Here is a 12,390-nt window from a genome sequence, read left to right as displayed (position 1 = left end):
CTGTTCCCTGTTATGATAAAAAAAATAATAATTATGTGATTGGCGATCGGCCCTCATGGGTGATCAGTATTGGTATTGGCAGGAAAACCTGATAATTTTAAAGTCTCCATCTGGAATATGAGGTTATAATGTTGGTTGTCTGGAAAAGAGATTTTTCTCGGAAGCAGCAGATTTTTGTTTTCTTTAAACTGTCACAGATATAGTTGTATTATAAAGTCATGAGTCATTTTGGAAAAACATAGCCTTAGTGAACAGAAGCAGCTGAAAGTCTCACTTTTCAACACATAATCTGTCTAGGCCCTGTCCCACCGTACAAGCTCTATAAGTCTGCTATATGGTTAATAATCGTGTTATAATATGCAGAAGAAACGCTTGGAGAAAGCTGTTCATTTTTAGATTTTATTTAAAAACATAATATTTAGACCAGGGGTGTCCAAAGTCGGTCCTGGCGGTCCGGCATCCTGCGTGTTTTAGTTCTCTCCCTAGTGGTAGCAACAACCTCCTCAGTGTTCTGCTTAGGCCTCTAATGAGCCATCATTTGAAGCAGGTGTGTAAAATCAGGGAGTAAACTAAAACATGCAGGATGCCGGCCCTCCAGGACCCACTTTGGACACCCCTGATTTAGACCTATGGAGATGTTTTATTCTAAAAGAAGATGTTAAAGAAGAAGTTAAAACAGCACATTTTCTTATCTCAGAACATTTTTTCTCACTCCTACCCCTCTGATGAAGAACTTTTTGTTTCAGAGAGGCCTAGTTGCAAGCTCTCCTTTTGGCTCCAAAATATGTGATTTTTACATCTAATGTTTTGGTTTTTGACTATTAAATATCACAGTGTTTGACTATGTTTATCATTTGTCACAAAAAAGCTGCGCTAAATATAAACAGCAGTGAACAGATGAGTTTAAAAAATAGGCCATTATTTGGGAAATCAAAATTATGCATTGTTGATGAAACGATTAATCAGATTAATTGTGATGAATCAATTGTTGAAGCGATCGTCAACTAATTTAGTAATCGATTAATTATCAACTGGAATACACATTCTTAAAAAAGACAGTTTGCTGAAAGAAACCCAATATAGTAATTAAGCTAAAACTATACAAAAAATAACTGCTACACATCCCTTGATACAAATGATGAAGCTTTAGCTTTAGTTTATTTTCTTATGGAAAAAAAACTAATTTCATTATTTTTTTGCTTGTTTAAGAAAAGGCTTAAGAAGTTGACAAAAAATCCACAGAATGTGCAATTTCTTTATCCAATTAATTGATTAATCGTCACAATAATTGAAAGAATATTTGATTGCTAAAATAATCTTTAGTTTCAGCCCTGATTCCACTGGGTGTTTCTGTCTCTTTAAGTGAGAGATTTCAAAATTTAGTGTATTTATTTATTGGCTAATTTATTGTTCACCTGTTGGTCTTACCAGCACTTTGAGTTTTTGATCAACAAGTTTCCTGTTTTTAACCTCCATTGGTGGAATTTAGTTCGGTGTAAATTTTTGGTGTGTTGCTGTTGTTTTTTAGTTTTGCTGCGACTCGCTGTAAAATTAATTGCTGATTAATCATCACACTAATCGACGATTACTCAAGACTGAATCTGAATAATTGAATGCTTTTTGAAGCATCTAAACGTTGATCCGAGTCACATGACACTGTTATATTCCATAAACAATAAGAAGGGCCACACTGTGTGGGTCCAATAAGAGGACAAAAAAACCCGATGTTTTGATGTAACAGTGGAGCCTGGTGTTTAAATGTGCCACGCTCGCTGTAATAGTTGGCAAACGCGTGTGTAATGGTTGGTGTTTTGTGTGTGAGCACGCTCTCAGGTAACAGAGGCCCTGCATATGGAATGAGATGGTAATGAGGAGGAGGAAGAGGAGGAAAAAGAGAGGAAGACGGGGGGGCCTTATCGCTACGGGGCCAAATTCCGACAGTGAATTGCGTAGTTGTAACAAAAGTAACAGAGCGTCCATTCAGCCTGCACTAATCCAGATGGGAAAGTCAAACAGCAGAAAGTCCACGGCACAAACTCATTTCATCACTTTATTAATTTAGATATTGCCTCCTCGCTCCTGTGGGGAGGAGAAAAAAAAGAAAAAGAAAAAAAAGGGCCCCTCTGAAATGACCAACATCGGTGAGGCGTTTTGCTCTACATGGTTCCCCCACTTCGTCTCCTCCTGTTATCTGTTTAATTCATCCCACCAATCTTGGCTGTCTTTACCCACTAAATTTCCCTTTGACACGCATGCCTTGCTTCGCATAATCCTCACTCAGGGGCAGAATTAAAAACGGGGGGAAAAAAAAGAGGCAGGAATGGGACAGGTGGCTGGAGAATCCTTGAAATAATGTTTGAATGCCAGACCCGGGGATGATTTGACTAGATTGGAACTGGCTGGCTGATAGGGAGAGACTTTCCTCTGCCTGTTTTTTATTTTTTTCCCCCCCATCTTTTTTTTATTTTTTATTTATTTTTTTTATTTTTGGAACCAAGTGGTACGAAGAAGGGTGACAGGTGGAAAATGTGCAGAGACTGAGATGTCTTTTAAGAGCCGGGTCGAAGAGTCGGCTCGAAATTGTGGTGCCAGAATGACTTCAGAGGAAAACTGGAAAGGAAGATGAAAATGTCAAAACGTCACTCTTCAGAAGTCTGATACACAAAGTTTTCTCTGTCTCACAAAGACGGGGAATTATTACATCCCATTTGTTTTATTTCCCCCCCCCCCTGCTGCCTGTCCAGAAAGGACTGCTGGGTTTTTTTTCTTTCTATGAATATGGCAGACATGTTATCTCAGTGAGTAACAGTTGAATATGTTCTCCGCAGTTTGTTTGGGGCTTTATCTGACCAATCACAGCTGACACATCTTGTCAGCTGTGATTGGTCCTGATGTATCCGACTGAGGTTTATGTAGAAATGCGTCGTATCAAGCACAGGTGGAATGACTTATTTTACACATGAAAGGCGCATGATAGCGGCGCGATAAGGACTGAATAAAGAAGTGCTGAAGAATGTGACTTGTGGTAAAAACCCACCGACTTTAACTGTGGAGCTTTAGGCTCAACGTTGTGTAAAAAGATCAACACATCTGTCAAATATAAATACTTTATTGATCCCAAAGGGAACTTAAATGTTGTATCTAATTTCATTGAAGTTATTAGAGACGGTGATGACTGTGGGCAGGAAAGATGTCCTGCAGCAGTCTGTATTATGACAAATTTGAAGAAACCTCTGACTGAAGACTATTTTTTGTGGCAGTTTTATGCAGAGGATGCTGAGTTGTCCATAATTTTCTTGCCTTTCTGCAGCAATGCGCCGATCTGATATTAATATTGGTCCTAATGTTGAAAAAAATTCTAGATTGGGTTTCCATAAGGGCAGATCTATTCAGTCTAATTCTATGCTTTGTGCTCTGAGGCCACGTTTTAGTATTTACTTTACTTTATAGTTGGAATTCCTAATTACGCTTTCTGAGCCATTTAAAAAAATTGTTTGTTGCAGTTTATTTTTCACATATTTGAGCCGACAGTCAGTCTGTTGTTTTAGTCTCAGTTTGTAATCATTTCATGTACAAACTGAAACCTGTGGAGCCTGGGATGGAGGTCTTTGATTTTTTTTTTTGGCAATTTCTCTGAGCATTGCATGGTTTGGATGAGTATATTTGGAAGTCCACTTGTTTGAGTACTTAACAAGGAAAAGATGGAGTACACTAAGTTCTCTTGCCGATCATCAATATTTTCTTTTTTTAAAACTTGACCTGCTAATCCGTTTGTGTGTGTGTGTGTGTGTGTGTGTGTGTGTGTGTGTGTGTGTGTGTGTGTGTGTGTGTGTGTGTGTGTGTGTGTGTGTGTGTGTGTGTGTGTGTGTGTGTGTGTGTGTGTGTGTGTGTGTGTGTGAATTTGTTGCTAAATCTGGCAACAAATTCACTAAATTGCGTGATTTTTGTTAACTGCATGGCCGTATCTGTCGGTCTCTCTCACAGTAACAGGAGTATCACTGATTTCCAGACCTTTGTCGATCATTCGATAAAATCAGTTTCCCCTGAAAGTATCGAGTATTTGCAGATCGCCCCAAATAAAGGAAATTGGGACCAGTCTGTCTGTGCAGACCTACAGAAAAGTCTTAGTATTTTCTGAATCCAGCCTTCCTGGATTGCTTCTGTCTTTTGACCTTGCCTCATCTTAACACACCTTCATGCTCTAGAGCAACAAACTCCTGCTTTCATTCAGTCTGTCACACTTGTCGATTATCAGTTCATCAAGTACTGCTACCTTCTTCCATACAAACGTGTTTGTGTCAAATTTACATTCGATTTTAATTGTTTAGACCCATGTAGAACCAGATAATTCAAAAAAAAAAAATTTCTGGAGTTTCCCTACTGTGGAGCAATAAAGGACATTTCTATTCTATTTTCTACTCTCCTCTGTTCTAATCTATTCTAAACGTGAAGTCTAAAAATGTAAGAGACAGTAGTTTCTTCTATTTTTCCTGTTTTTTGGGGCTTTATTCAAATAAAACCGTCCTCCCTGTCCTCATGCCTTCCAGGACTGTAGCCTCTGAATGCAGAAAGTGATTCATCAAATGTTTAAACTGAGCGCATCTGAGATCCAGATAAGGCAGAACCGGGACGAGGCTCTCGGGACACGCGGGGTGACGACGCGCTCGGCGCCGGCTGCGTGTCGGCACGGCGATGTCGGCAGCTGCCGCACCACGCTATTGATTGGGTTCCACAGGCTGAGACCAGCCAATTCAGAGCACCAGTGAGCCGAAACCGATTGGGCCTCCTGAGTTACAAAATCCTGCAGCTCTTCTTCTCTCATCTGCCAAAAAAAGGGAGTTTTTTTTTTTTCATTCCCAGGCAAATGGTTTCTGTTTTTAACAACGTTGGGCAATTTTATCAACTGAAAAGATATGAGAAAGGCAACGTAGCAAGAGTCTGACTTACTAATGGGGTATTTATCGTATCATATCGTTTATCATTTATCAGTTATCGTGATAAATTTAGTATGATGCAAATTTTGATTTATTGTTGTCACAATAAATTCCAATTAATGCTGTTTAAATTCCTCCCAAAACTGTTGGGATGTTTAGTTTTACTGTTTTCTCCACTGTTTGTTTAAAAACAGCATCAATAAATTTGAAAATGCGACTAAATGCTGTCACTGTGTGCATCAGCGATACAAATCACACTTCTTTGTTTTCCAGGAGCAGAATATGTGTTTGTGGGGCTATGACTGTCACAGTCATAATTATATAAAAAATAAATAGTAAACAGTTCTTATTGCAACTTTTATTATTGCAATTATTATGGTACCCAACCCTAACCCTAACCTGTCTCAAAATTGTGTGTCTCTGTTGTTTTTTTAACTGCTTTTCTTCCTCCTCAGGTACGGGAAGCTGCTGCCGTCACTCCAGGCCCGGCAGTTCTCGGCCGCCACTGGACTGAGCCGCCTGCTGATCATCCTGGGCGTCATTGAGCCGTTGCTGAAAGGAGAAAATGTCTCAGAGGAAGTCATCCAGCGGCAGGTCAGGATGGCCTTCACAGCTGAAAACGACAGAAAAATCTCAAACGTTTTCATAATTGTTAATGTTGTGAAAGACAAATCTTCCAGGTGGATTTTAGGGGCTTTGCAGGCCTGTGCACTGCAAAAACACAAAATCTCACCAAGACTTCTAGTTTCTAGCGCAAATATCTGAGTTTTTTCATATTTCAAATGTGCTAACTTGCAAGTAACTTTTCAGCAAGCTATAGGAGCTTGTTTTAAGTCATTCATTTCTTAATATTGACAAAAAAGTAGTAGTTCTACTGGCTGATTATTTAACTTACAAGAAGACATTTTTCCATCTTGTAAGTGAAATAATATTGTGCTGAAAGTACGATATACGATATTTGTCTTGAAACAAGACAAAACTAAGACATGTGCACTGGAAACTAGACCAAAAATACCTGGTGAAATGTTGTGTTTTTGCAGTGCTCAGTGCAGAACGTTTCCCGTTTCAGCCACAGGGTGGTGCTATCGCGAGAACAATCGCCGCCTCCCCCCTCTGCTCGAAAGCAGAGTGGGCGACTGTTGCAGGAGCGTTTCTGTCTCCAAACCGTTAGACACACTGAATCACTGCAGGAAGCCACACGTCATTTTTTCTTTATTTATTTAAATAAATGAAAAGCGAGGCCGGGTTCATCTGGGACTGACACGATGCTGCAGACGCTCCCTGTCTGTCTGCTGCTTAGAAAGCTTCCTCACAGGTTAAACACTAGTAATATGAGCTACAAGCTCTTTGCTGGGTCCTGGCATTTGATTTAAAAAATACAAATAATAAAAATAAAAACTTATTAGCCTGATATTTGCCCTTCTGATTCTGCATCTCTGCCATTTTCTGAAGTGAAGGATGTTAGCGGTTCGTTAAGATGCCTGCTGGCAACCGCCCACCATTTGATGGTAGCAGCGATGGGGGGGGAGGGAGGGTATTTCAGCTTTTCAAGTATTACAGTTGTTGCCAAGGAGATAAGGACATCATTGTACTTGAATCCTCCAAGGACCTTGTCGTCAGGCCAGGGAAGGTTATGATGTGCACACAGAGCCGCGAAGAGCCAGAGCAGATGTTTGCTACAGCGTTAATAACTTCTAAGGCAGCCGGTCCAGTAACATCTGGATGATGAATGGAGGTAAAGAGAAATCGGCTCGGTTTCATGGAGTTCAGCTCGCCTCTGAAGTCCGTCAGCGCTGACCGACCCGGACCGCAGTCACACCAGGGTTTCTGCTCCACTCGACCGCTGGGGAATGAGATTATTTGGAATTTTTTTTTTTGTCCATGTTCTGATCAACCCTGAGGTATAAAGGGGTGTTTTTAGATGGGATTCAGAAAATGACAAGAGTATTGGAATTTGGTCACAATAACTAATTTTACTGGATGATAAATTGCCCCAGAAGTTATCACAATAAAAGATAATATTGTTGTTTTGAGATCATTTTGAAGTAATATTATGGTAATATCAGAGTAGTGCAAGAAGACGTTCTCAGAGCTTTGTCCTTGAAGGCGGGGCTAGGTCCAATCAGGCGTTCTGCACAACTGGAGATGAAAGGATTTCTCAAACATGCATGAAAAATGAAAGCAACACTCCAAATATGTTTTTGATGAGGGAATAACATTATAACATGATGTAAAGCTCCAAAAAGTCAATAATACCCCTTTAGATATCAGTGATCAGCCAGAACAATACAAAGCTAGAAGTCAAATCATCGTATGGCATTCTGCTATTCAACAACAGTTTTATTAGTTAGTTGAATTAAAATAAAGTTTATTATGCTTCTTGGTCCATGGAGGACTTCTGTCCTCTTCTCCATGTGAGGCTGCAGCGACACAACCGCACCCAGACCAAACCCAACAGAAACCTTATGCACATGTAAACCATTTGAGATCATTAAAAAATGTTTACCACATGAGACCCTGTGTTTATTCATAGACGGTAGATGTTTGCTCAGTTTAACGACAGAGGGGTGCGCCTTATTGTTTTTTAAAAAAAAGCTTGAAAGTTGTACATTTTGGTGCTCTTTTAAAATGAAACTCTTGATTTTGTTGCTGGTTTTAAAGATGAATGCACGAGCTTTTCAAAAACAATCAAATCAGGATGCTAACCTTCGTAGGCAGAATTTCTTGGCCTAATTTATTTTGAAGTCAGGTAAAATTTTCTCTCTCCTCCTGACAGAAGCACCTCCTCAGTAACCCCGCCCACCAGAGCAGCGCTGTGGACGAGCATTACTTTATGAACGAAAGCGTCGCTCAAGTCGGGTAAGACAAACACGTCTGACATTTTACCTTTTTGAATGTTAAAACCAGAAGACACTTTTTTAAAATTGTTTTCGTGTTTTAAAGGGACATCACAAAGTTTAAGCCACTCTCCAGCCGGATATCAGTGAGCATGCTCACTGGGGATTCCTTTGATGAGCAAATGCCTCAACAGCTAAACCAAGTGAGTTCCACTTCCTCCTGCTGTAAACCAACAACGCTCACGCTAAATCACATTCCTCCCGCACCAGATGGTCACCGAACATCAAAAGAGGTTCCTGAAGGAGTCCTACCCATCGGCCAATCACATACACATAAAAGGAGCAGACCGGCGAATGATCTACAAGAAGCCATCTGCCATCAGCCAGCACCTGTGGAAGCTCGTCAGCCAGCGACAGGCCGGTCCGCAGAGCGAGTGACCCGCCAGAGAGGAAGCAGTCGCCACGGATACGGGGGCCGAGCAACGGCTGAATAGGTTTTAGATACTCACTAAAAGGTTCGGTGGGCTCGTTTTGCCATTTTTCGCAGCCTTTCGTGGAGCCGGTCCACACGCCGCGCTAAGGTTCATCAGAAAGTCCATCAATTTCTGCTTCACTGGAAGCTTTTTTTTTTTTTTTTTTGAAACATGAAAATGAAGCATTTTCTGTCTTTGAGTCATCAAATCTTCCCAAGTTTTTTCAGGCTCTTCGCAAGATTGGCCACTGCCAAACAAAATGTATACATGAATCTTATGGAGGGGAGGGGCCACACATGCACTACGTTACTGTCCAACTCAATAGTCACTTCTTCACTTTCTGTCACATTATGGCTACAAAACAACGGTAGCTTCAGTTCGTTTAGCTTCATGTATCAGAATTCATATTCACATGAATTAAACCTGGACTTTGAATATGTTCTTTTGAAATCCAAATCTTTTTAGTCAGCTTTCTTAATCCAGATATGCTGAAAAAAAAGAGCAAAGACCACTGGTTTATCCTGAGGATTTAAGTTTAATTATGACACCACATCAAAATAAAAATTTCCAACAGATCTGGAATTTAATTCCATCCATATACATGCATAGCAACAACGTTTTAAGAAACATTTTCTCCCATAATCAGGACATTGGAATGATCATTTTACATCAGTATTCCCCACTGACCTCCCACCCGGCTTGTTCATCAGCAATAAACTTAATTTTCGTACAGCGTCTTTTTTTTTTTTGTCTTGTTTTTTTTTTTTTAATGGGGTAACAAATAATTATATGCACAGTCCCCATGTCATAATACTGCTTTCAGTAACGTTCCCTCATTTACAAAGTATTGCATTGAGAGCAAAATTTCAAAAAGGGAGACCAAAGTGTATCATCGAACAGAAATACGAGTACTATACAAGAATGTCGTCATCCTCATGAAAACATCCACATCCGAGTCGAACGAAAGAGACAAGGACAAACAGCCACATATGTATGCAAAGCCATGTATGTATGCCAAAATGTGAGATGCAGCGTTGAGCCTGGCACTCGCCTCCAAACGGTGGTTTGTAAGTCACTAGCAGTAATCTGCAGGAGACATTTTGAGCATACGGAAACTGGTACAGCAAATAAGAATACACAAGTGCCTCAGTAGCTATTTTTGAGTCTAAAATGCATCTCGTTTTTGTTTATTGTTTCGTTTGAGCCTACATTACAGTGTAAACAATATGTGTGCTACACAAGAATGACTATACAATAACATTACAAACAACTCTGATATAAATTTCATTTTGAATTTAAATTAAGATCACTACTCCTAATAATACTGATTGTAAAATAAATTAATATGAACGTGGCACCAATATTATTCTCAATTCTCATTTTCTTTTTCTTTTCTTTTTTTTTAAACCAATGGGTTTTGCATTTTTAAGTCTTGAAACAATGAAAGAAGAAGCTTCTCTTGATTGTCCACAAGCAGCGTTTTAGCACTGCGTGATGCACTATTCCAGACACAACAGTGTACCAAAAACAAAGGAGGAAAAGTCTGGTTTAAAGGTAGGGAAGTTGGGGAGCAGAGGGGGACGGAAGAACAAGTCTTGGGTCTCTTTCCAACTTATTTTACATGCTCTGCAGCATGTGATGAACAGTAAAACTTCTTATGAGTAATAAAGTTTGATAGGTTGTTGAACTGGATGTCACACAGGCGGCAGTATTTGCCGCTCCCAGAGCCGTTCACGCCTTTGTTGGCCGCCGGCGCCGCTGCCTCCTCACCGGGGGACTTGGAGGACGGGGACATGTTCTCGTTGGAGTCGGCCTGGTTTTCCACGCCCCACGTGGGCGAGGGATTGGAAGGCTGGCTGTCTGACTGTGGCTGGTTCTCCTGCTGCTGCGGCGCCGTACCGGACCGCTCCTCCGGCTTGTGCCCCCCGTTGACGATGACCATGCCCCGGTTTTTGGGCAGGAGGGGAAGGGGTTCCTTGCTGGGGTGGGGGCAGCCGTTTGCCGTAGGTTGTGGAGCCTGCTCTCTGGTTGTGACCGTCTCTCCTCCTCCGTTGACGCTCTGTTCTTGTTCGGTTGCCTCTCCCTGCATCACCGGCCCCCCTGCCACGTAATCTGTCGGCTTTATCCCAAAATACGGCGATATTTGCTCGGGACCTTTCACCTTCTTTATTGCTCCTGGATAAAGGCAGTGGGGCAGAAACATATTCTTGTTCTCGTCTTTTGATGGGATGAGCTGAGGCTCAGTGAAAGGCTTAAGTCCCGGCACGGGCGCCAGGTGAGGGGGGAACATGCCTCCATTCTGCACCACCACCTTCCCACTCCCGTTCTTCTCGCATTTGCCAGGGCTCTTATCGTACCCGTCATCTGGGCTGTTATTCCCTTCGCTCTTCACATCTGGGAACAGAGCAGACTCCAAGGCGCTGCTCTCATTGTGCTGCTGCTGCTGTTGAGCTGCGGCAGCAGCAGCAGCCGTGGCAGCAGCTGTCGCAGGGCAAAAGTTCTGTTTGTGTGCCAGGTAGTTCTCCACTTTGTTGAAACTTATCTTGCACACTGCACATTCGTGATAGTCCAAGAGTCTTTTGGGAGAGCTACATGTCTTGTCGGGGACCGGTGAACACTTTTTGCTGAGATCAATGGGCGCGTCCAACTCCTGCTGCTCCGCAGTGTTGCATTTGGGAGGCAGAATGGGCTTGGTGACAGTCAGAGAGGCCTCCAGGTGTTTGGGTACCATGCCGGGGAAGATGTCGCAGCGGGGGTGAAAGCGGTCGGCCAGACTCTCCACGGCCTCCTGAGACGTGCAAGGGTTCATCGGAGGAACGCCGAGGAAACCCGGCTGCCCCATGGGGATCCTCTGGGGGTCCTGATCCGGGAGACACATCTCGTACATCTTCCTGCGCTTGCGGGTTCTCATGGTCCTCTGCATGGAGGGCACCTTGTTAGCGGACATCCGTTTCATGGGGGGGTCATGGCGGGTGGCGCAGTAGTACTGCTTGTGGACCATGTAAGTCTCGTGACGGCTGAAGGTGATGTTGCAGGCTTCGCAGGTGGTCTTGTTGGGATCATTGTCACTTTCCACCAACCCCGTGCTTGGGCTCTTCCCTTCCAGTTGCTTCCCGTTGAGCCGCTCCTCTGCCCCGGTCGGGGTCGACACCTTTTTCACCTGCCCCGTTATATCCTTGTCGGGGGCTTTGCCCCCCGCATTGATCATGTCCAACACATTGGAGTTCATACACGCTGACTGCATGAGGTGGCTGTCGGCCTCCGTCGGGTGGCAGCCGGCCAGCAGGCTCACAGAACTGTGACCGCTGTTGGGGCTCACCGCTTCTGGAACCTTCTCGGAGAGCGTCGAGAAGTCCGGCGACTTGGTCATGTGCTGCCAGCGGCTGTTGCAGTAGTGCTTTTTGTGGACCAGGTAGTTGTCCAGGTTGCTGAAGGTGATGTTGCATTCGAAGCAGGTGGCCCCCTTGGGCATCAGGGGACTGTAGATGACAGGCGGGTAGCTGTTCCCGCCGTGGCGCAGTCTCCGATGGACCAGCTCTGACATCTTCGCCAGAATCTCCGAAGCCTGCGGGACGACAGAAATGTCTTGGGAGAAGGCAAACTGAGACAAGAAGGGGCCCATGGGAAACGTAGGCATGTTATGTTGCACGGGGGAGGAGGCCAGTCGGGGGCTGGAGGGCTCTGACTTGATCCTGGTGTAAGAAAAACTGGCTTTGCTGCCCGGGTGGGCCTCTCCCTTCTGAGCAGACAGCATGGGCTTCTTCTCAGGCTTGTCAGCCTCTCCGTCTGTGGCCGTCTCCTTGCTGAGGGCCCCTTTGGGACTTCCCATCAGAGCGTCCTTCTTGTTGGCTAGCTCCGCACGGCCCTGCTGCTGCTGCTGCTGGAGGCTGTCCTCCGGACCCCTGGGGGAATGCTCGGTGCCGTCGCCTTCCCTGTGAAGTTTGCCGCCGTGCCCATGTAAGTCCTGATGCTGTAAGAGTTCCCTGTGGCTCTGGAAGCTGATATGGCAGTGATTGCATCTGAAGGCCGCCTGTGACAGGTGAGACATGATGTGATGCTGGAATGTAATAAGAGAATCTGCCGTGTAGTTACAGATTGTGCATTTCAAGCTGGTGCCAGGAGGGAGGCTCTCTTCCATTTTGACAC

General features: G+C 43.6%; 2 protein-coding genes across 4 annotated transcripts in view; one reads left to right on the top strand and one right to left on the bottom strand.

Moving 5' to 3' along the window:
* The window catches only part of LOC103478209 (uncharacterized), a 25,725-nt gene extending 16,744 nt beyond the window's left edge, over nt 1-8,981 (top strand). Inside the window, exons 8-11 of the mRNA XM_008431809.3 lie at nt 5,390-5,528; nt 7,711-7,793; nt 7,878-7,974; nt 8,042-8,981. Coding sequence (XP_008430031.1) covers nt 5,390-5,528; nt 7,711-7,793; nt 7,878-7,974; nt 8,042-8,209 — 487 coding nt within the window. The 3' untranslated portion in view covers nt 8,210-8,981. The remainder of the gene's footprint in view (nt 1-5,389; nt 5,529-7,710; nt 7,794-7,877; nt 7,975-8,041) is intronic.
* The window catches only part of zfpm2a (zinc finger protein, FOG family member 2a), a 164,486-nt gene continuing 160,855 nt past the window's right edge, over nt 8,760-12,390 (bottom strand). For all 3 annotated transcript variants that reach the window (XM_008431811.3, XM_008431810.3, XM_081597627.1), the window contains one exon: nt 8,760-12,390. In XM_008431811.3, the coding sequence (XP_008430033.1) occupies nt 9,857-12,390 (2,534 nt within the window). In that variant the 3' untranslated portion in view covers nt 8,760-9,856.

This window comes from Poecilia reticulata, chromosome 16 (genome assembly GCF_904066995.2).
Source record: "Poecilia reticulata chromosome 16, P_reticulata-male-v2, whole genome shotgun sequence".
NCBI lineage: Eukaryota > Metazoa > Chordata > Actinopteri > Cyprinodontiformes > Poeciliidae > Poecilia > Poecilia reticulata.
The sequence above is the reverse complement of the archived record's forward strand: the minus strand, read 5'-3'. Positions and strand labels throughout refer to the sequence as shown.